This window comes from Monodon monoceros, unplaced genomic scaffold (genome assembly GCF_005190385.1).
Source record: "Monodon monoceros isolate NGI ecotype Baffin Bay Population unplaced genomic scaffold, NGI_Narwhal_1 Super_Scaffold_14, whole genome shotgun sequence".
Taxonomy (NCBI): domain Eukaryota; kingdom Metazoa; phylum Chordata; class Mammalia; order Artiodactyla; family Monodontidae; genus Monodon; species Monodon monoceros.
Window position 1 is genome coordinate 23,749,262 of NW_021703770.1, and position 23,524 is coordinate 23,772,785.

At 33.0% G+C, this 23,524-nt stretch overlaps 1 protein-coding gene across 3 annotated transcripts in view; it reads left to right on the forward strand.

The window, feature by feature from the left end:
* CSMD3 (CUB and Sushi multiple domains 3) overlaps positions 1–23,524 on the forward strand; it is a 1,080,114-nt gene that overhangs the window by 1,014,390 nt on the left and 42,200 nt on the right. For all 3 annotated transcript variants that reach the window (XM_029222726.1, XM_029222727.1, XM_029222728.1), the window contains 7 exons: positions 867–1,040; positions 2,464–2,649; positions 4,593–4,766; positions 6,910–7,092; positions 10,085–10,261; positions 20,055–20,234; positions 21,842–22,015. In XM_029222726.1, coding sequence (XP_029078559.1) covers positions 867–1,040; positions 2,464–2,649; positions 4,593–4,766; positions 6,910–7,092; positions 10,085–10,261; positions 20,055–20,234; positions 21,842–22,015 — 1,248 coding nt within the window. The remainder of the gene's footprint in view (positions 1–866; positions 1,041–2,463; positions 2,650–4,592; positions 4,767–6,909; positions 7,093–10,084; positions 10,262–20,054; positions 20,235–21,841; positions 22,016–23,524) is intronic.

Genomic DNA, 23,524 nt, shown 5'->3' on the forward strand with positions numbered 1-23,524 from the left:
GACTTGGGTCTTTCACTGTGCCCAGTTATGAAGCAGTATTACTGGACTTCCTGTGATTAATAAAGTGAGATAATGCAATAAAACAGTTCACAGGAATACAGAGTGTTTGGGAAAAGCCAGCACTAAATGAACTCTAAAAAAGGACCAAAACTCTAAATGATGTAAATAATGCATCTAATTGATACCATTATTTCCAAACAAAACTGTGCTAAATTATTAAATACCAATAGTGAAGAAACTATACCAATAAGGTTGATTGGTTTAGGGAATCTTAATATTGGTATCTCAATATGTTAAGAATTCTACAGCATAAGGCATCATTTTTTATTGCAGTCACATTAAGTTATTCTTCAAGCACACTTTTGCTAATCTATTAATCATAAAAATGGTTGGATAAATAATACTAAAAGAAACTATTTCAAAATTAAATACAAAAAATTGCCTTCATTTATCTGCAATTCTTAAACTTAACTAGAAAAGGAAATTTGGTTTAGTTTCATTCCTTTTGCCATTAACTAGTGATATGAATTTCAGTCATTCCCAAATTTCTTTGAATTTCAGTATTTTTCCCTAAAATGAAATAGAATGAAAAGCTATCATAGAACTTTAAATATCTGTGCACTACTTGCATGTAATTACCACAATTATAAATAATTGTCTACTTACTAATATGATACTTCTATATTAGACTATTTTGGCATTCTAAATTGTTCCTTTGCATTACTAAAATTACTTTAAGTATATTTTCATACGAAAGTGGCCTTCTTTCCACATTCTTTGAAATGATTAAGTGTAATTTTCATGTAATAATTGATAACTAATTATTCTGTTTTGTGTCTCTCCCACCCTGGCCCTGTTGCTATTAGCTGTGAGCTGTGGTCACCCTGGTAGTCCAATTTATGGAAGAACAAGTGGAAATGGATTCAACTTTAATGATGTGGTAACATTCTCTTGCAATATTGGGTATCTTATGCAAGGGCCAACAAAAGCACAGTGCCAGGCCAACAGACAGTGGAGTCATCCTCCACCAATGTGCAAAGGTAAAAATCTAACTATATTCCAGCTTAGGGCATGGTAATAATGTGTCTGTTTAGACACACATGATAACATTTGAAACAGTTTGGACAGAACAGTAGAAAATTTTCAGCTAATAAAGCAAAAATATTTAATATTGATGTTATCATTAGCAATGCTTTCCTTTTTCTTATTTTTTAACATTTTTAGAAGTCAAAACTGACAAACTTTATTTCAGCTGCTTAACTATGTTATCTTGTACCTATTTTATGGCTGTATATAAAATCATTTATATCTTTTTTACTTGCAGTTTGCTTCATAATCAATGGAACTTTTCAATTTTTAAAATATTTTTATAATTTTTATTGGAGTATAGTTGATTTACAATTTTGGATTAGTTTCAGTTGTATAGGAAAGTGAATCAGTTAAACATATACATATATCCACTCTTTTTTAGATTCTTTTCCCATGTAGGTCATTACGGAGTACTGAGTAGAGTGAGTTTCCTGTGCTATACAGCAGGTCCTTATTAGTTATCTATTTTATATACAGTACTGTGTATATATCAATCCCAATCTCCCAATTTATCCCTCCCCCTCTTTGCCCCTGGTAACCATAAGTTTGTTTTCTGCATCAGTGACTCTATTACTGTTTGGTAAATAAGTTCATTTGTACTGTTTTTTTTTTAGATTCCACATATAAGCAATATCAGAAAATATTTGTCTTTCTCTATCTGACTTACTTCACTCAGTATGACAATCTTCATATTTTTGGTTAAACAATGTTTGAGGCCTAGGGCTTCCCTGGTGGCGCAGTGGTTGAGAGTCCACCTGCCGATGCAGGGGACACGGGTTCGTGTCCCGGTCCGGGAAGATCCCACATGCAGCGGAGCGGCTAGGCCTGTGAGCCATGGCCGCTGAGCCTGCGCGTCCGGAGCCTGTGCTCTGCAACGGGAGAGGCCACAACAGTGAGAGGCCCGCGTACGGGAAAAAAACAAAACAAAACAATGTTTGAGGCCTAAATTACCATGATACCTGCATTAGACGTTTATTTATTGTTCTTTCTATAGAAGTATATTAAAGATAATTGTTTTGTGTTTTTTCCACTTCCAAAGACATATATTTCGTATTGTCTGATAAAGTAACAACCAAATTATCATTTTCTTCCATTTTCTAATTGTTTAAAGCTTGAAAGGTTAAATCTGTACTCAGTGTAATATTTAGGAGTTGCTATTGTTCAAAACAATTTTGCAAAGAAGTTTTCCTTTTTCCAATATTTTCAGCCAAACCAATTTCAGTCCATTATATCCCATTAAAATGTTATTATTATTCCTTGAATCTTTGGTTTGTTTGATTAAATTTATCTTTGAAGCTACGTTTCTAATGGAAATCTATATAAGTATATGTATATTATTCCAAACATATATTTCAAAATTTGTCATTTGTTTAGTGGTCAACTGTTCTGATCCCGGAATTCCAGCCAATTCCAAAAGAGAAAGTAAAATAGAACATGGGAATTTCACCTATGGCACTGTGGTATTCTATGACTGCAATCCTGGATATTTCTTATTTGGATCTTCAGTTTTGATATGTCAACCAAATGGACAATGGGACAAACCTTTACCAGAATGTATCAGTAAGTAGATAATGGGAACTCTTCCTTGAGATAATACCGTGGAAGGAACATGTATATTGACTGTCTTTATGAAATATTTAGGGCTGTGTATCAGAAGGAAGCATATTGATTGTATTGTTTTATTTTGAAACTACACTTCCCTATATCCTGCCAATTCAATGCCCAAATGCCATTTTTATTAGTAATAATGTGATTAATATTTCTCTGTCATCCCTTGATTTTGAACCTTCATGGAGCAGATAGAATATTAAAAGCAGATGTATTTCATACTCTATGACGTTACCATCCCATGAGAATAAATACATTTTTATTTTCTATTGTACTAATGTTTCAAATTTCATTTAAAGCAAAATTAGTTTAATATAAACAGCAACAAGTGCTTGAAAATACTTGAGAAATTAGACAAAGGTGTTACTTAATACTTACTGACTTTAAGTATTTATTATATACAGGTACATGCACATAAGAAATGTTAATACACATCATCTTTCAAGTCAGTCAGCATACGAGTGCATTTTGTTATATGTTGTGTTGGAATTGTAGAATATAAATAAAATAAATTATAGCAGCTTTGCATATAATTAACATGTGTAGTGAGACAATAATTTAACAGAAATAAATCAAAATTTTGTGAAGACATAGAGAAGTGAACATGGATTCTAGGAATTCAGCTTATTGATAGGTCTCAAATATATTTACATCTCAGAGCTGATGAATCTTGGACATGATAGGAGAGAGAAGAACTTTATAGATTGAAGGAGTAGTGTATCAAGAAAGCATTGTGCAAGTAATTTTTGGTTATACTAAATTGCTAAATTATAAAATTATTTTATGATCATGTTTTATTTAAGAGGCACTTTCTTTATGTTCATGGGGTAAGATTTTTTGAAAAATTAGTGGCATCATTCATGTACTCATTCACAAACTAACAAAGAAACAAAACTTTATACAGTGTCTATCTAATTTCATATTCTATGCAGATAATTAAATCAATTGTTGATCCCTTGCTTAAAATGCATTTGATTTCTTTTTGTAGACTGACTAGTCTAATGGTTTAAGTAATTCACTTACTTAGCCTTGTGTGGCTACAACATTAAAGTTAAAAATCTTTTGTAGGACCTGAAAACATGAACTCCTTCAGATTTTCTTAGCTCTTATTTACTTTTTACCTTTTCTTTATTTCCTATAGCACTCCCCGGTACTGTGCCAAGTACTCAGGGGTTTTATTAAGTTTATGTCTCCTTGTGTGCTATTTAATACTTTAGAGTCATATTGTGCTCAGTATTTTTCCAAGTTACAACTAAAAGGGGGCACACAGTAAGTTCCCAAGCTACTTCTAGCTTATAAAGATAATTTTCAATGTGTTAACATCTGATTCTGCTAGGCTTAGCTGTGTTTTGGTTGATAAGCCACTGAGTATTTTCTTTATACAGGATAATTTATTCATTAATGTCCTGGAGTGGAATTATTCTGGACTACATTATGTGTAGTCTACATTGTGTGTCACAGATCCACCTTCATTCCCTCTCCTTTACCCTTAAGTTTTTCCCTTTTAATTTTTGTATAGGCTCATTTTGAATCCCATATGACCTTACTTAGCCAATCCACATCACTCCTCTCCCTAACTTTCACATCCTTATCTAGACACATACATACTTCCAACCCATGCACATATGTATATAAACACACACTCACTACCCCCACACATACAATCTTATACCGATTCAATCATTTAAGTTTACTTACAATGTTCCTGTTAAACTCATGCTCAGGGTGAGTGGGCTGACAGAATAACTCCTGTAACTTCAACTGTCATATAGATATTTGATTTCTGGATGATGTGTATATTAGAGCAGATAATTCTGATTTATTTCATAAAAAGTTGGTGCAGGTTGTTTGATAGAGATATAAAAAATTTTATATTCAATAATTATGTATTGTAGTGATTGACTGTGGACACCCTGGCGTTCCTCCTAATGCAGTCCTGTCTGGTGAGAAGTATACCTTTGGGTCCACTGTTCGCTATTCCTGCACAGGAAAGCATACCCTTCTTGGCCAATCATCAAGGACTTGCCAATTAAATGGCCATTGGAGTGGATCACAACCTCATTGTTCAGGTACCACTTGGAAAATTGGATGATATGTGTTGGAAATTACATTAATAGTATTATTATTATTTGGAATATATACACAAAACAATCTAAAGAGATACAATAATACATTTCTCTTTTAAAAATCTCATGGGAGAAGCTGTAACATTTTTACATTTATCAGAATTCTTCTTAAGGTAATATGAATTTAGAACACAAATTAATACTGATCTTGTAAATGATAAATTACAGGTATATGTTTTGAACTGTGTTGTATCAAATGTAAGTGGTGTTCGGATGCTACTCTCTGTGAAGTGCTTTTTTTATTCATTAAAATAGCTAACCATTCAAGCTAAAGTAGCTATTCCATTTTAGCAGATATAAAATATGTTTCCCTATAAAGCAATGTTATATCAGTGGTTTCCTGTTAGAATTCAGTTCTTTGTAGATGAAATTTGTAAGCAATCAGTTACTTAATAGCATAATTTTAAAATAAAGCCCTAAATGTTTTAAATTAAGCTAAGCCAATAATTTTTATGAAAAACATTTATTTTCCTAATTTTATTTGTTATTAATAGACAACATATAACTCCTGAGTGTCTATGATCCCAATAGAGTTTTCTTAGAATAAGTAAATATTCAGTCTACTTTTAATTAGTAATTTGTTTACAGAGTGAGTATTTGAAAAATCTTTTTTGAGCTGTTTAAGTTACTGTTTTTCTTCAGAAATTGTATTTCAGTTTTAGAGCTGTGGTTTCTCCCTACTTGATACTATTTATTCTGTTTTTACCTATCAGCCAGATATTGGTGCTTATTTTTCTGCCTGTTCTTTCTACTTACATATTGTCCATTATCTTTATATTATTTTATCTCTGTGGAGATCATATGATGACTTATTAGGAGTTGTTTTACACTGTTTTTCCTTTAGAGGTAAAAGTTGTGAAATACTTACTTAGTTTCAGATTCCCCTTGTAATTGTGGTTAAACCCTATGAAATAACTACCTGGTACTTCAAATTTAATCTATAGATTTTTAAAACTATCATAGTTAATTTACTCACTCAGCTAACTGATAATACATATAACACACATCTCTCTCTGTGTCTCTGTCTCTATCTCTGTCTCTCTCTCTCTCCCTCTCTCCCTCCCTCTCTCTCTTTCTCTGTCATACACACACACACAGGATTGATTGGGAAACTACTACTTAGTTGTAAAAATAATGTGTACACATATATTTAAAAGTGAAATAGTGACCTTAAATATTTATGTGATTATTAATATTGCATCACATGAAGATGAGGAAATATTAAGAAGGATTCCAAATACACAGGGCGTGTCAAAATAGGCATCTAGATAGACAGAAAGCACTTTCAATGCTTATGTATTCAACTTTCTCTCTGTCTCTCTTTCTGTGTGTGTCTCTCTCTCTCTCTCTCTCTCTCTCTCAAAAGTATACTAATACTGTGGCAACTTTAATTAAAATTATTTAAGAAATGATAAAGAGACAGTAAACCCTAAACACTATAATCAAAAGAGAAACACTTTGGCATGAGCAAAAAATCCGTATTAAGAACTTAAGTCAGAGTTTCTAGTCTTTGTTTACAATTTATTTTTATATTTTCATGTATGAGAAGTATGCAGCTTATTCATTTTTGGTCAGTGGTCATTGATAGAGAAGATTAGGGGGTGAAAGTTTAGAAATACTATATTTTAACATTTATATTTTCCAGTATATCACAGTTCTATTTTAACGGAAACTGATTTCAATTCAGAGAAAGAAAGATGAAAATTGCCAAGTCCATGTTTTCAATTTTAATTGTATAAATCCATTCTCATTTGAGCCCAAAGAACTGTCAATTATAAACTTTCCATTACGTTGGTTAAGAACTAGATTCTGGAAATACTAATGAAATATCTTCAACTTATTGAACATCTCCAAATGTCACTGATATGGAAAATAACACCATACTCTGCAACTATTTTCTTTTTCCTTTAGGCTTTTTCTTATGACTGGAGTCAGATAGGAAATATGAATTACGATTTTACCCAGTCAACTTAGCATATTAAAACACAACATGCACAAAAACAAATTCCTACAAGAATGTTGGACTAAATCATAACTTAATAAATGTTCATTGAAATAAGTTAACTTGAACTGTACTGAATTGCAGGTGACGCTACTGGTACATGTGGGGATCCAGGTACTCCTGGTCATGGTTCTAGACAGGAAAGCAATTTCAGAACCAAAAGTTCTGTACGTTTTGCCTGTGATATTGGTTATATCCTTCATGGCTCAGAAGAAAGAACATGTTTACCCAATGGCAGTTGGACTGGAAGGCAGCCAGAATGCAAAGGTAATCTCAAGTAGAAACTAATAACATTGATGATGCTGGAATATAATGTGTATCAAATTCAACTGCGTGCTGCTCGTGAAATTACTCCTACCAGTTCTTGTCCTCAACCATGGAATAAAAGCAGTATCATTCCAGTTTTACCAACAATGTCCTATAAGAGAAATATGATAGATAACAATTATTAAGTTATTAAAATTATCTCTCATGGATCATTTATATACATTGTTCACATCACAGTAGATATCAGGATTGGAAAAGTTAAAAAGATTTTTTTTCCCTTTATCACAGTGCTCTGTATTGTTGACACCACTAGGAAAAAATTAGGTTGTTCTCACATCAACATTACCTCATGATCTGTTTTAGTTTTCAGGTTTGTAGAAATGGAAAAATATAAACAGATGTCTAAGTATAAATGATATTTTTATTTATAGGTATTGCTCATAACTAGAATTCTTAATATTTGGGGTGTTTAAGTAAAATTGTTAATTGTTCTGACTGATTCAGAGTAAACATAATTTTTACAAGACTGCCTAGAAAAGGAAATGTTGCTGGAAAATTACCCTTATAATTTAAATTGTTCTTTTTGAGATTATTTTAGTGCAAAAATTAACTTGCAAAGGTATGTATGAAATTTACTTGATGTTATACCAAATGTATGGGTTTTATAAATAGAAAACAATTCCCAATAAAACCTTCTTGACAGTTTTTTGATTGACTATATTTTCAGACACTTGTATTATGTTTAAAATTAGTATCCATATTCTAGGAAAGATAGTTATCTTTTTTATAACTGGACTAAATTAATAATCTTAAGAGAGAATTGCAGCTCAGTTTCTATTATAGGGAAAGGGTGGGAACAAAGTTGTGGAGCAAAAGACACTAAGCACACTGTCTTCACTTTATTTCTCAAACTTACTTTCCAAAGGCAAAGTCTTTATAGTGATGTCGTACATTATGTGGTTGATATCTAAGCCAGCTCTTTGCTCAGCTGAACTGCAAAATACTTTTAGACGAAATGCAACCTGGTGCTGACCTTGTTTTGTTAATGTACACATTACAGATAAAATAGACCTAGGAGTTGTAGCAAATAAAACAGAATTAATATTTTTCCCATAAAATGGAGTTCATACAAATCACTTAGAAAAACAGATTCTAGCAGATGACTGGAAAGAGGAAATGAACAGAAAATACAGAAGAGCAAAAAAAAATTGCAAACTATAGAAGAAATTCTACATAACTACTAATCAGAATATTACAATTAAACATCAAACCATCATTTTTCACCTGCTTTAATATGAAATTGTAGCGTATGTGCAGCAAAACTAGAACTTTAAAACATTTCTAGAGGTTTTTAAAATTATATTTTAGATTAAGTTGATAAAAATGCATATATATTCTTAGCTTTGATTTATTAACTCCACTTTTGAGGAATTTTTTTTTCCTAAAGAAAATAAAAATATTGGGGCTTCCCTGGTGGCGCAGTGGTTGAGAGTCCGCCTGCCGATGCAGGGGACACGGGTTCATGCCCCCGTCCGGGAAGATCCCACATGCCACGGAGCGGCTGGGCCCGTGAGCCATGGCCGCTGGGCTTGTGCGTCCGGAGCCTGTGCTCCGCAACGGGAGAGGCCACAACAGTGAGAGGCCCCCGTACCAAAAAAAAAAAAAAAAAAAAAAAATGATGGGACATGGTATTGGAGAGGATGTGTGAAAATAAGCAAACTTTCACACTATTGATACAAGTGTGTATTTTTCTAATATCTTGGGTAACACTATATATACTTAAAAATATTTTTCAGAATTAAAATTTTCTAGAAATTCCACTTTCAGAAACTTATCATAAAAATAGGATCAATGTACTTAGTTGTATATATAAGCTAGAGTACATTATAACCAAAAATGATAGAGAAACTAAACTAAATTTCATGTTTATCAGCAGGAGATTAGTTAGGTAGATTATGAATACACACATAATGGAAAACTCTCCAGGTACTAACCTTTATGAAAGAAAGATGCCCTAATTGTAATGTGCAAGATGTATAAGTTTTCTGTCTACACACACATACACACAAACATACAGCACCACTACCAATGATCGACAAAATTAAATATTTAAGATGCAGCAAGAGATATATGTGGTACTTTCTGAAATTATAATTACACTTCATATTTGTATAGATAGCAAATTCTGTAAAGTATTAAGATGCCTTCTTATACTACAACAAAATTAGGTACTGCATTTGACATAGGCTTGCTTTTAATATATTTAAAAAATTCACTGATGCCATTGATGGCAAATAGTTAAACATAATACAGAATAATCATATAAGGCATTTGTGTTTCTGACTCCTATTTAGGATACATTGAAAACTTAATGAAAATCATTCCTAGAATTTTAGTGACTTTGTTTTTACTCAGTTAATTTTTTGTACACTTTGGTCCAGAAATAGAGATTATAAAGTTTTAGTGCAAATCAGTTATATACTTATATAAATAAAAACATACATGATGCTTATAATATTTAAGCGTGTTTTATATCTGTTTTATTACAAGTATAATTATAGTAAATCAGTGTATATTTTATATCTGTTTTCTTACAAGTATAATTATAGTAAATCTTTGTTTCTTCTCGTTACATATCTTCCAATTTTACATGAGCTGCTTTTTAGGCAGAGACTCTTAAAATTCTTCTTTGAAAGACTGTGTTTCCCCAAAGCAATACTCTCAAGTAATTACTGTGCAAAGTTTTACCAAAATGACTCACAAAATTCTTTAAAAAGTAGCTTTTATATGATTTGTATCCCAGTAATTAAACTAATAAGATATAAATTCATCTTGAATTTCAACTCCTTATAAAAGAGAATTCAATGCTTATTTTAGAGGATTTTATTGCTCCTTTGGATAATCTGAAACAATCATTTAGTCCTTAACTTTTTGTGAGAGGATTCCTAAATGCACTATTTTTATATATACTCTTAACCATTTTGTTTTATAGCTGTACAGTGTGGTAACCCAGGGACAACAGCCAATGGAAAAGTCTTTCGGATTGATGGCACAACATTTTCTAGTTCAGTCATTTATTCCTGCGTGGAGGGATATATCCTTTCTGGACCTTCAGTTAGGCAGTGCACAGCCAACGGAACGTGGTCTGGAACTTTGCCTAACTGTACAAGTAAGTTTCTTCTCAGTATTTTGAAGTATCACTAGGTATGTGAAAAATAGTTACATAAACATGTATGTGTGTGTTTTGTAATTAATCAAACCAGGCAAGGTTTTGAATATTTGTATTGTCCTTCACATTAAAAGATGATGATAGTGTTACGGTTCAAGTGTACACTAGTGAGTTTAAGAATCAGTTGGCTTCCAAGGTATCACATTGGCAGAGAAAAGAGGGATCACAGAATATCAGTGCTATTAAATGTAATTTTACAGTATGTTAAAAACAGAGATGAATTATCAGCTATAATCAAGACTAAAAATACAAGGAATGTACTTTCGTTTTGCCAGTCTAGCACATATTAATTGTTGACTTGGTTTTTGAAAAAGCAGACTGATTATTTTTGGGTTTGTGCACTATTGTCGGAAGTCCTGATGGCTGATTTGCCCTCTTGAGATGTTAAAAGATGTGGCATTTCAGAGATTCAGCATCATAATGAAATTACCCACTTGTTGGATTTTTTTAATGTATTTAAAATTCCTATATATAAATTAATGCCTATATATGGAAAAGTAGAATTTATTTAACTAACAATAATCTATCCATTGGAAAATCACTGCTGCTTATATTAAGAAGAACTGCAGTAGCATCATGTAAATCATGAAGTTGTTCAAAGAAGAGCTATTTTAGGATGTGTTCAGAGACTCACTCAAGGAGTCATGAGACGTTGCTAAAGCCCTTTAGTGAAATAGGCTCTGAGGAGACTAATGGAAGTTTCTTGTGTGTTGAAATTTGAACAGATTATACTTTTGCTGTAGAGGCCCTCATTAAAAGTCGTTTGTGAGTATTAACATAAATGGGCGTAAGTAAAATTTGTAAATGAGAAGCATGTTGCTTCCAGGATCCAAAAAGATGCTGGACTTATTTTAATGTTGTGGTGTGGAGAAGGTCAATAGTTCTTGACAGTGTCAGTGGTGGAGCAGCCCTTTGCTGACCTAGTAATTCCCAGAAATTTACTAAGAAGGCAGGCCTTGTACCATGTTTGGGCGAATGATGCATCCCCCGCCTTTTTCTGTAGCTCTTTTGTGAGTATTTGTATTTCCTGAATAAATAGCTGAAATAATCTATTCAGAGGAGGATGCTGTCAAACTAATGCCATGTCATATCTGTGATTCTTGAGAAAGTTAGTTGTAGTTAATATCTTGCCTGAAAACTGTTGAGATACTTCGTGTGTATTGTGTCTCCTCAAAGGTAAAGGCACACTATGGCTGGAAGGTTGTTGAAATAAGCACTGAATAGAACATATCAGCCAAATATGCAATAGCAAAATATTTCTCAGTTGTTGATTCGAATCAGTAACAAGTTATATTCCTGGCCTTGTGTCAGCACCAGATACTGTTACATCTAATCTTTGCGAGTAGTTTTTAACTTCACCTTGGGCAGTTTTCTCATGGCTTAATCAGTATTCTGCCAAGTAACTCAAGGAGTTACGTCTCCAGAGATCTGTGTGTGTGTCCTCTCTTGTATTCTGTCTCACTAAGTCTGTCCACTTTGTTGTCTCCTGTCCAATCCATCTTTTCAACTCAGGGAGTCTGCCGGGCTCTGCATGGGGTCCTTCTCCCTGTACCACAGCCTGGAAACTCTCTTTGGGCAGTAAGACGAGGCAGTCATAGCAATCGCCCCATTTGTTTCCTGTCACTCAAGGATCACTGCGTTTTGCTGCCTGATGAAACTTGTACTTTTTTTGAGGGGGGTGGGATTGGGAAGTTGTTTCAAATGGAGAGTAAATTCTTCCTTGTTTCTCCATCTTGAAGGAAAGAAGTCCTCCTACTTACTTTGAAAATGTCTCATTTTTTAAAATAGCGAACATTCTAACAATTAAGAAATATGCTTTACTGTTTTCATAGTCCACCACCCCAATCTGAGCCTTTAAAACTCTTACCTACACCCTTTAAGTATTAGCTCAAACGGCACATTTGGCAAAAGCCTTCTTAGGGCACTTCTTCCTCATATCCGCTTTGGCTAAAACTGATCTCTCTACATTGTATAACTCTTTTATGGCAGTTCCTTACATCACTAAACTATAAACTTAATAGGGCATTAGTAACTGGGGCTGTTTATATCATTGACCCTCTAGCACCTGATACATAAATTGACCAAGTAAATAGTTGTTGACTGACTCAAATATCTCATATGAATTTAATTTAGCTATTAGTGCACATGACTTACCATTCCACTCCATTTTAAAATACTTGCAGAGAGGGCTTGTAATTTATAGATAACATAGCACACAGTTTCTGGTATATAGTATGTTTTCAATATATAATTATGAAAAAGAAGGAAATAATGAATATATTCAGAATAAAGGAAATATACTGAGTAACATTTTTTTTCACATTGAATAACAATTTTTTTTATTCATGGATAAATACCTAAGTCTTTTATTTAAAGTATTTTCCAACTTTAGTAAAGAAAAACACATACTAGTTCTTAAGATTGAAAATTAGATTAAATTTTTTACTGAATTGTTTTTGGTTTTCCTTAGGAATTTTTAAACAAGTTAAAAAATACTCAATTCAACACAGACCGGGAGCAAATAACGTATCAAAATTTAAAGTCTCTTTTTTATGTCAGTTCTTCAAGGAGAAATATTGTGTTGAGTAAGGTATTTCAAGCATTAGCTTTTAAATGATGAATTGCTATTAAACTAGAAACTGAGAATTTTAACAGTTGATTTACTTCACAGCAAACACCTCAGTAGCAACCCAAACCAAAAGCAAAAATAAAAATATCCTTCAAAAAGAAACACAGAGAGAGGTTTCAGTGGAAATTAAAACAGATTAAACTCTTGTAATTAAAGAATTTAACATACTGAAAATTTTATATGTGGTGATTTGTTGTTGATTAGAACAAGTGTTTCAGAGTTCTTCTCATTAATTTGCAGTGGAAGTTAATTTCAATATATGATTGATAGAATCATGTAATTTTGGAACTGGAAGAGATTGTATCGTAGACTTATATGCATAGGTCAGGAAATTGAGGCACCAAATCATTTAACTGATTTACTGAATACTGACAGAGCTCACCACTAAACAGTTATTTCTGCCACATAAATGGATGAAATTTCCCATTAAATTAATTTTTTCATTTCTTATATATACCAGAAACATTAAATTCAAATAAAGCATATGTTTAATAAATTTTGATTTAACGTAATTGTCTTTTGTAGGCATTATTTTTCTAGTATCGGTATGCAAGGACATTAACATGAATTTAAAATGAATTAAATTAAGTATGAAAAAATTTAAATTATTGAACTAAATTTCTAAACCAAATTCCTGATTCCAATTTTTGGAAAACCCACCTAAAGAAAACAAAACCTTCCTTTTTTTCTTTTCATTCAAAGTGTTACTATTTCTATTCATAATAAATAAATTTGTCATTGCTTACCATTTGTTAGGATTTATGTTAAGTGCTTTACACAAGTTCTCTCACTTAATCCTCAGAACAGATCTATAAAGTATATACTATTATCCTTTCTATTTCACATTTGAAGAAATGGTATCTTACAGAGAAAATATAACTTTCTTTCCTGTGCTAACACAGCTAGTAAATGTAGATTCTAAGATTTAAACTCAAGTCTTTTTAACTCAGGAAGCAATGTTATCAAGTTCACTTCATTTTCTCCTTCTGTATTTTTCTTCCTCCTTGTTTTCTTGCTTTATTTCCTTTTTTTTTTTTACCATAGTCAAATATATTTGACATGATATAAATATAGGGCATTGCTTATAAGGCATATGAAAATGTTTTGTTAATTTATAGCCTGTTCCTCTCTTACTTTTCCAATTTGTCTACATTTACCAATTGGAGTTCTGCAAAGTTATGTCATTTTTTAATGAGCTGATCACTTGTAAAATTTGTGTTTGCTCAACAGTACTTTCCACTCAAAATTGCAATTTTCTCTATATAGCTTAGCAATAATTTTTTGGTTATCTCAAGATGAGAGTTCAAACATATAGTACAGGTATGTCAATAATAAATCTAAATCTTGCAGGAGATGAAATATTTTAATATGATGAGTCAAAAGAAAAGAACAGGAGTACTGTTGAATCACATATATTATAATTGAAAATAGGGATCTGATAGATTTAGGACAATATCGGTTGAAAGAGATAAAATCAACAAGATTGATTACATGACACACGTTTCAATATAGGATGATTTGAATAGGAAAGAATTAATAAAAGTCTTAAAATATAGTTGAATAAATCATCTAGTTACAATGGTTGAATGAAAGTAAAATATAAAGAATTGAATTATATTTAGATTTTTTTTCTACATTTTAAAAATAAAATTTTGGCTACTTTAAATGTTTTCCCCCTCCGTAACTGGGCTAGTTATCCTTAGGCAGCTAGTACCTCCTGCATAGTGATAATCAAAGGAGTGATCCAATTTTTAGAATATTATTTTATTTTTAACCTATTATAGTAATATAGTTTATATAAAATACAGTTTAAATGAAATAGAAAGAGAACCGCGGGTATATAATATAATTGGATGACTTATGGATTCAGTTAATAAAAAATCATTTACCCAGAACCTATCATAGAGCCCTTTGCCAGGAACTGGCAAAGTTTGGTAAGGTTGGTCTCTGGTCTCTAATATTTCACATGCAGTAAAGTAGCTTTGGCATTTCAAGCATTTTTGCCCTTTGAGAATTTCCTACCAGAGTGATTTGCAAATATACCTTTTATTTGCTTGATTTCCCAGCAGCAAAACAAACACACACACACACACAAACACACACAGATGTTTTTGTTCTTAAAACACTCGTTTCCAATCACATGTGTAGATGTGTCACCTGTGATTTTCCTTATCCATTTTCATGATTTTAGAAAACATTTTTGGAATAAACATAATTTAATAATAATGGTAATGCCCCTACTTTTCTTCTTCATATCTAGCCTTATTACAGATATTGGTAAAAGGATAAAATGTTCCTCACATAAATTCTAACTGCTAATATTCTCCAGCTTCAGATTATAGAGGAATTGAGAAATTGTACACTTAATCTTTCTCTAAAAATATGCCTTGAAACCAAGAACTCTTCCCTCTTCTCTACGCCTATCCTTCTGCATCTCCAGACAGGTCCTTATTAAACCCACCACCAGTGCTGGAGTATGAAGTTTCCCCCAAATAACTAATTTTCTCATGGGTGAGTAAAAGAATATATCATGAGATCAAAACCATGCATTCAAATATCGTGAACACTTTGGCAGAGAAATTATAAATGTTAAGAAACATCCACAGAACTTAAACCAAGCTGGAAGGAAAAGATATTTGCTACAACACCAAGAAGCTTGTAACAGTGTCCTGATTTTAAGATTTGGTGAAGTCCCCTTCTGTAATGTTCAGACTGAGAGAGAAGATCTAAAAACTAAGCACAAGTAAATACTCATTAAAAACATATATACATTTTTTGTTAACACAGAAACCCTTCAAAATACTAATAGTATGGAAACATTATCTTTCACAAAATCTAACAGGCAGAGTCATGTCTGGTACCTAGGGCACATAGTGTTTGGGAAAAAGATACAATCTGTGCCAGGACAGGGCTTGTCAAGCAAGGATTGGCTGTCAGGTCTAAAGAAAAAGAAGAAAAAAAAATATATATATATATATATATATCTGTATATGTATACATATATATATATGTATATAATTTGTTTCTTGGATTTTTTTTTAACCTACCAGGACTTCTGCTTCCAAACTGATCAATGCCCTGCATCCTACAAGTCATTTGGGCCAGGGACAGCATACTTAATCATATCCAGTGATGAATGAAACTACAGCTTTTTGTTCCAAATACCCAACACAGAAATGGCTCTTACCCAATCTTTTTTTACCAGCCTGAGAATTCTCATGGATTTTTTTTGTAGAGGATAGGTCAGGGAGCTGGGCTAGTCTTACACAAGAGAAAGCTGGGGGCTATCCCGGAATGAAACTGGGGGAGATGAAGCTAAAAAGTCATCTAAATCTTCTCAAGAAGAGAGAATTATCCTTCAGGGCAGCGGTTCTTAGACAGGGGTGATTTTGCTTCCCAGGGGCAATGTCTGGACATATATTTGGCTGTCACATTGCAGGTGAGTGGGATGAGCTGTTGGTATCTAGCAAGTAGAGATCAATGTTAAACACCTCCCCCATGCATAAAGCAGCCAAGAATTATTGGTCCCAAATGTCATAGTGCCAAGGTTAAAGTTGAGAAAACTTACCTTACTAAGATATAAAAAGGGAACTAACTTTTGCATTGGGAGATTGTGTAGAATCAAAAGTGTTACCAGGGAAGTGGCTTGAGCACCTTTCTGGAACTTCATTGTGCTACAGAACTCTGTTCTGGACTTGAAACCCAGCAAAGCACATGTGTAATAATGTCCAAGCAAGCATGTCCATTGCTGCACTGTGTACAGTGGGAAAATGATGGGATAACTCAAATATCAGTCACAGGGGTTTGGTTACATGAATCATATTGCATGTATATCCATGCAAGGGAATATCATGTCATTAAAAACAAGTTAAATGGATCTATATGTATTAACACACAAAAATGTTCATTAGGTATTGAGTAAAAAATGAATTCTGTTGTAAAAGTGTGGGTAATGTGATCATATTTTTTTAAAAAATGCATATTTATAATGTTCATTTAAGAAGTTAAGAGAAAGTAGTTTTGAGGTGGCATAGATTGACTAGAATTAGTACAATTATGTTTTATATTTAGCATAGAGGTTATATACTTAGATTTATCATAAATGATGCCAAATAAGCATCAATTACATGATAGAAGCTAATTAGAAAAGCTCACACAAAACCAAACTCAAACCTTTCAAACAATTCATGTGTTTTTGAGAATTTGAGTTGTTTAATTATTCCTTACATACTCATTCACTCATTTATTCTTTAAACAACTATTTTACTTAATCTCTTATGATAAGTCATGCCCAAGACTAAGCTCAGAGAATACAGTAGTGTAGAAAAGAGACAAAATAACTGTCTTCATGGAGTTTATTTGGTTGTTGGGTGTGTGGATGCATGCGTGTGCGTGTGCTTTTGCTGTGTGCGTGCACTCTTGCTGTGTGCATAAGGGATTTGGTGACCTTAGAAAAGATTCTCTTGCATTAAACCACAGCACCCTGTTGTTAGGCACTAATGTCTCTGAATTTTCGGGGAAAGCCCTAAAGAGCTACTATTCTAAGATTTTGCCTAAAAAAACCCGAAAGCCTCTTTTTGTTGCTGAAAACAAGCTGGTGGTGACTGAATTGACTTGTGGAGCAGGTGCTGTTTACAAAGATTGTTGGTATTGGAAACTTCCTCTTTGACCTTTGCTTCATTATGAAACAACCAGAACAAATCTTTCTGAAGCTGTTGTTATCGGGCATTTCATTCATGATGCTGCCAAGATATGCAGAACTCTTCCTCAGTGCTTCTCTAAAATAAACCCTCTGTCTTCTTTCGGTGGCTACATCTCACTCAGCTCATGTGCCTTACGACTGGGTTAGCTGTTCTTTCTTGCCAGAATTCTAATTCAGTCTGTAAAGCACTGCCCAGAAAACAATAACTGTCTGTTGGTGTTCTCTTTAATTTTCCTTCTTCTTAGCTTTGAATCTAGATTAAAAATATAAAATAACAAGTAAAATAAAATAAATTGAAGTCTTAAACTCATTTTTATATGATTACACATTTTAAAACTGCAAAAAGAATTGACATCTTATGGTAAACAAGTAGGATTTGATTTCCTATTCAACTCAGTTGTACGATTTAAAAAATATTTTCCTTATCAGTAACTAAAAGAATTAAAATCATCCTATATACAAAACTCTTATTAGGAGTCAGATAGAAACACTCAATGAGTGATTTCAGCAAACTCTTCAGGGCTCTGAGGATTAGCAGGCGGAATGTTGTGAATATTATTCTTTAATTTAAATGTCATCATTCATGGTCCTAAATTTCTTAGGCTCAACAGATTAGAATAATATGAAAAAAACCTTGACATTCATAATTTTAATGGTAAATTAATAAATACAATATAATTTAATTGTCATTAAGGTCTTCTATGTCTTAATCTATTTTTAGTCTTTAACCCTAGACTTCCAAAATGGGAACTATTAATTAATTACTGTTAATTCAAAATAAAAATGAGATAGTATAACTTAGATTTACCTGGTAAAATTATTTGTCCTTTTATGAAAAAAAAATTCAAAAGGCAAAACAAATACTAAAAGGTAGGTGTGCCACATGTTTTTTGTCTCCAGAAAAGGAAAAATGATGTGACCTTTTGTGTTTTCCTTTTTCTCTTAGCCACCAGAAAGCGTTTAGCCAAGCATGCTTAAATCATGTTTCTCAAAACAGCAAGTGCTTTTGTGGCTTATATATGATCTCTGTTATGCTTTGTTCTTAAATGCCATATTTAGACTTAATTCTGTTTCCTATGCTGTCATCAGTCTTTTTGAAAGTTTTTGTGTGGCGTCATTTTATAAATGAGAATATTGTATATGTAATTTGAGACAGCTTTATGGACCAGCATGATTGTTAGAATCTCGTGCTCAAAAGCCTCCTGTGGTTGGTGTTTAATGCTCTGTGATCACTGTCTCAAAATTTTTAATGATTTAATCTTTGAATTTGTGTTTTATAATTAAAGCCCACTGGGACAATGGAGCATGTGCTGAAGGTTTGGAGAGTCTGCTCTTGTAAAATTTGCCTCCCTGCCTCCCTGTCTTTCTAGGATGGGTTATAGGCCTTTAGCTCCCTACCACCTGCTGCCCCTGGCCCTGCCTGGCCTTCCCACTCCCACCCCTGCTCTGGGCCACTGATGCCTTCTGCCCAGCCGGTCCATCATGTCATTAGCAGAAGGAGGCTCACACTGCACCTCTGTTCTTCACCCCTTTGTGGGGTCTGGGTGCAAGCGTGGGTGGGGCTGCTTGGATTTGGCTGTACTCATGGAGTCTTGGGGCAGAGGCAGGGCAGCAGCTAACCCTTTCCTAGACTGGCGATACAAGGCAGATTTGGCAAGCACTTGACAGAGGCCTCTTACTCACCCCTAATCCAGGAAGCAAACACATTCCAGAGCGGAGGTTGCAATTTCTTGAGGATTTTTCTGTCACTTGGGATGGCAATGAGATGATGGAAATGGGAAATTGATTTCTCTATCCCTAGCTCTGGCATTTTCATTTTTCACTAGGCCCACAAATTATGTATCTTGCCCAGTATGTAATAAATTCACATTTTATAGTTTATTCATTCTTTCATTTATTCAATAAAATTATTATTTTTGCACCTAGCATTATGTTAGTTAAAAACTATGATAATATCCAGTTGAGTGGCACTGTGCAGAAAATATACTCTCAGTCCAGCAAGCCTGATAAATTAGAGATTTCAGTAACCATATATAGGAGTATAAATTTCAAATATTATGTTAGAAATCTCGATCCTATAGGAGAGCTTCTCCATGATTATTTAATTCCGGTTAGAAGAGGTTACCACATCAGAGTTTTTTACAACATAATAGCATACTAACCTGGCCTTTTCGAGTCTAAATGACAGTTTCTGAGCCATGTGTATAGAATCTGTAATAAGTAACTGATCATAATCAGGAATTGCCAGTATGTGGTTTAAATATGCTTATGTTTTATCATTAAAAATGAGCGTGATAACTGATTTTCCCTACTTTTCTATTAAGTATGGCATATGCTTACTACTTCTTCCCATTAAATACGTGCCACGTTAACTACCTGCTCTTCCAATCCAACATTGATAGTAATCAGTTGTGGAGACCCAGGTATACCAGCCAGTGGACTGAGATATGGAGATGATTATGTGGTTGGACAAAATGTTTCCTACATGTGCCAGCCAGGCTATACAATGGAATTGAATGGTTCCAGAATCAGGACTTGTACAACTAATGGCACTTGGAGTGGAGTAATGCCAGCTTGTAGAGGTATGATAATGATTTCTTCAATATTTATAAGTGATAACCACCGCATATTTTCTGCATTCATATGCAAATTTAAAGTAAATTTAAATAGTGTTTTTTTGTATTGTTTTGCTTTTTTTTCTGGTACCAAAATTGAGTGCTTTAAACCATATAGATAATAACATATAAGATTTTCAAACATTTTAACAAAAACATTATATCTCATTGTAAGTAATGATAATGAACTGTCATACAACCAAAATAACAAAAATATCATGTTCTGTGCTATGTAATCACCATCATCATTTATGTTGATTGATGAATACTTAAAAGAGAATATAACCATAATGAACTAGAACTTTAACTTGATTAGCTACCTGGGTCGAGTTATTCATGGATGGGAAGAAAAACTTTCTATAATTTGAAAACAATCAGCCTGAATTGTAGAACTGTACTTTTTCTTAAAAGGTAAACCTGTTTCCTTAAAGAATGCAATCTAGAAGTAATATTTTAGTCAATATAGGTGTAAGTTTACTACTTTATGCTATTTGTTTTTCCATTGAAAATATTTTCAGAATTTTTTGTCAATTTTTTTATTATTTGTGAAATACTGTAGATACAGTGTCAGATAATTTATACTGTTTTATAGTAATACTGATTGTTAATCATCGAGATTTCTCATTAAGGTGCATCTCTAAATGCCTATGAATTGCGAGTTTAATATCTCCCTGACGTAATCTAACACAAAAGAATAATACCAATGTGTTTCTTTTCTTCTTGATTACACAGTTGCCTAATCAGATCACTATAAATATACAGTTAGTCTGTGAAAATATATGAACAGACATTTTATATTTTATACATTATTAAAATATAAATATAAAATATTTCATACATTATTAATTGGTTCTGATAATGACAATGTTATACAACTCCCAAAATTTATTTATATATGTTGCTAGTCATCAAAATAAAATCATTCCTCATTTTTGGATTTTATAATTGGTACCCCTCTTTTTCCCTTCACCTCTGTCACCTTATCTAACTCATCTTTGCTCGAGGACAACTTAATTTTAAAAATGAATGTTTAAAAATTTTATAATGCATTTAGAAGCTATATAGTAAGTTTTAGCATATGAATCTAAGTGGTTGATAGAACAAAATTTGGATATTTTAATGAGATACATAATCTGTGTTTTCAAAAATGTCACAGAATTACTCCCAAATTCCTTGCTACAATGCTGACACTTTATATAGCCAAACAACCCAGCACTTCAGTCTTTCTAAATGTCACTGGAAAATAATTTTATATAAAACCAGTAATTTATCAGTTGCAGTATACTGGATAGAAGGTCACCCTCTCTTTGCCTTCCCTTCGATGTCAGAAAGCTTGTTATTTTTTAAGAGAATATCTGACAACCAGTAGCCATTATGTTGCCAAGAAGTAGTCACATCCTGGAAGGACTGATTCCAGGGATGTTTCAGGAATACTACCAGGAGAATAAAACATGCCACACCATATTGTCCTCCAAAAGGTTAAATTAGCACATATGCCTCTTCTGATGATATTTATTTTTTTAACACCAGGATATTTCAACAGCTGTGTCTAATCATTTTTAATGTAATTACAGCTGTCACCTGCCCAACTCCTCCCCAGATTTCTAATGGAAGGTTGGAAGGAACAAATTTCGACTGGGGTTTTAGTATTAGCTACATCTGTTCTCCAGGCTATGAACTATCCTTTCCTGCTGTTTTGACTTGTGTAGGGAATGGTACCTGGAGTGGGGAAGTACCACAGTGCTTACGTAAGTATACTTTCCGTACTTAAAATTATATGTTTTCACTCTCCTAGAGCTACTTTACTGTGATTACAGCTGTTACATAATTTTTTTCAGATTTTGCCAGGACAAATATGAGATTGTTAAGCTCTTCCCCATGCATAATTAAAATTCAATTAAAATCAGCATTTACCAGTGTAGCTATTTTTTATGCAATCCAACCATTATGTTCCTTCTGCTCTAACTTTTAGACTAAACTGCTTTGTTTGCAAAACACACTATACATTTTACACATCTTGTTTTTTTGGGTGATGTCCCCTGCTCAGGTTTATGTTCCTTAAAGGCAGAGATTTTTGTTTTTGTTCACTGTTGTACCTCTGGTATATAGTGCAATCCTTGGCAGTTATCAAACTTAGAATGCTGTAGTAATTAAGACATTACAGCATTGGTACAGGGATAGAAAGTAAACCGGTGTTAGAGAATAGAGAGCATAGAACCATTTATTGATACTTGATGTATTATAGAACAAATCAGTGGGGAAAGAATGGACATTTCAATTAACGCAATAAGGCAATTCGTTTACACACACACACACACACACACACAATCTTTGTCTCACACCAAATAGCAAATCAATGTCAAATCATTAGGGAATTAAATATAAAAGTTTTAAATATTACAACACTACCTAAATGACCTTGAAATAAGAAAGGATCTCTTAAAATGTGATGCAAAAGCTCCACCCATAACTGAAAAAGTGGAAAAAATAAGCTACATTATTAACTTTAAATTTCTCATTTCAAAAGGCCAATCATAAACCTGATAGTTTATTTGAAGAGCTTCCTATTAAGTGATTGCAAATACTAGGCATGCATGCCACCATTTTGCTGGCCCATCAGATCATTCATGTCACATTTGCTACAGAGAGTATTATTAACCAGTTTTATTGAGCATGAGACATAAAACTAATTTACTTCTGCAATTGTGGTCTGTTAGACTTCAATTTATGCAACATCTAAAGAAGCTCCTTCTAGGTAATATGATTTATTAGAGTGTGTTCCAAGCCTCAAGGTTGATGTCACACAAATTGACCCTTAAAATTCTGATGCTAAGGATCATCTTAAAACAGACCAATGTGTTCTGAATGAGACTAGATATTCTATAGCTACTTCAGAATAAATAGCAATAAGGGGATTTTACAGAGATGAGTTTATGGTAAAGTTTGTTTGATATGAATGAAAAAATCTCAATCAAAAAGTTTCTTGATATAATGTTTTATTTTTTGATCTATTAAAATGCAAATAATAATAAAATACATACTATAGACATTTAAATTGTAATAAATATCCAAATATAATAAGGCTCACTTTGTCCCAATTGCTTTAAATATATTATTTTTAGTACATAGAACTCCTGGCTAAGTATGTTTAGTCACGACATTTTAATAGATAATGACACAGGCTCAGAGAGGTCAAATTGTAAGGACACTGGGTAACTCTGCCATCATTTAGGGGACCAGCTACATTATTGTGTGGC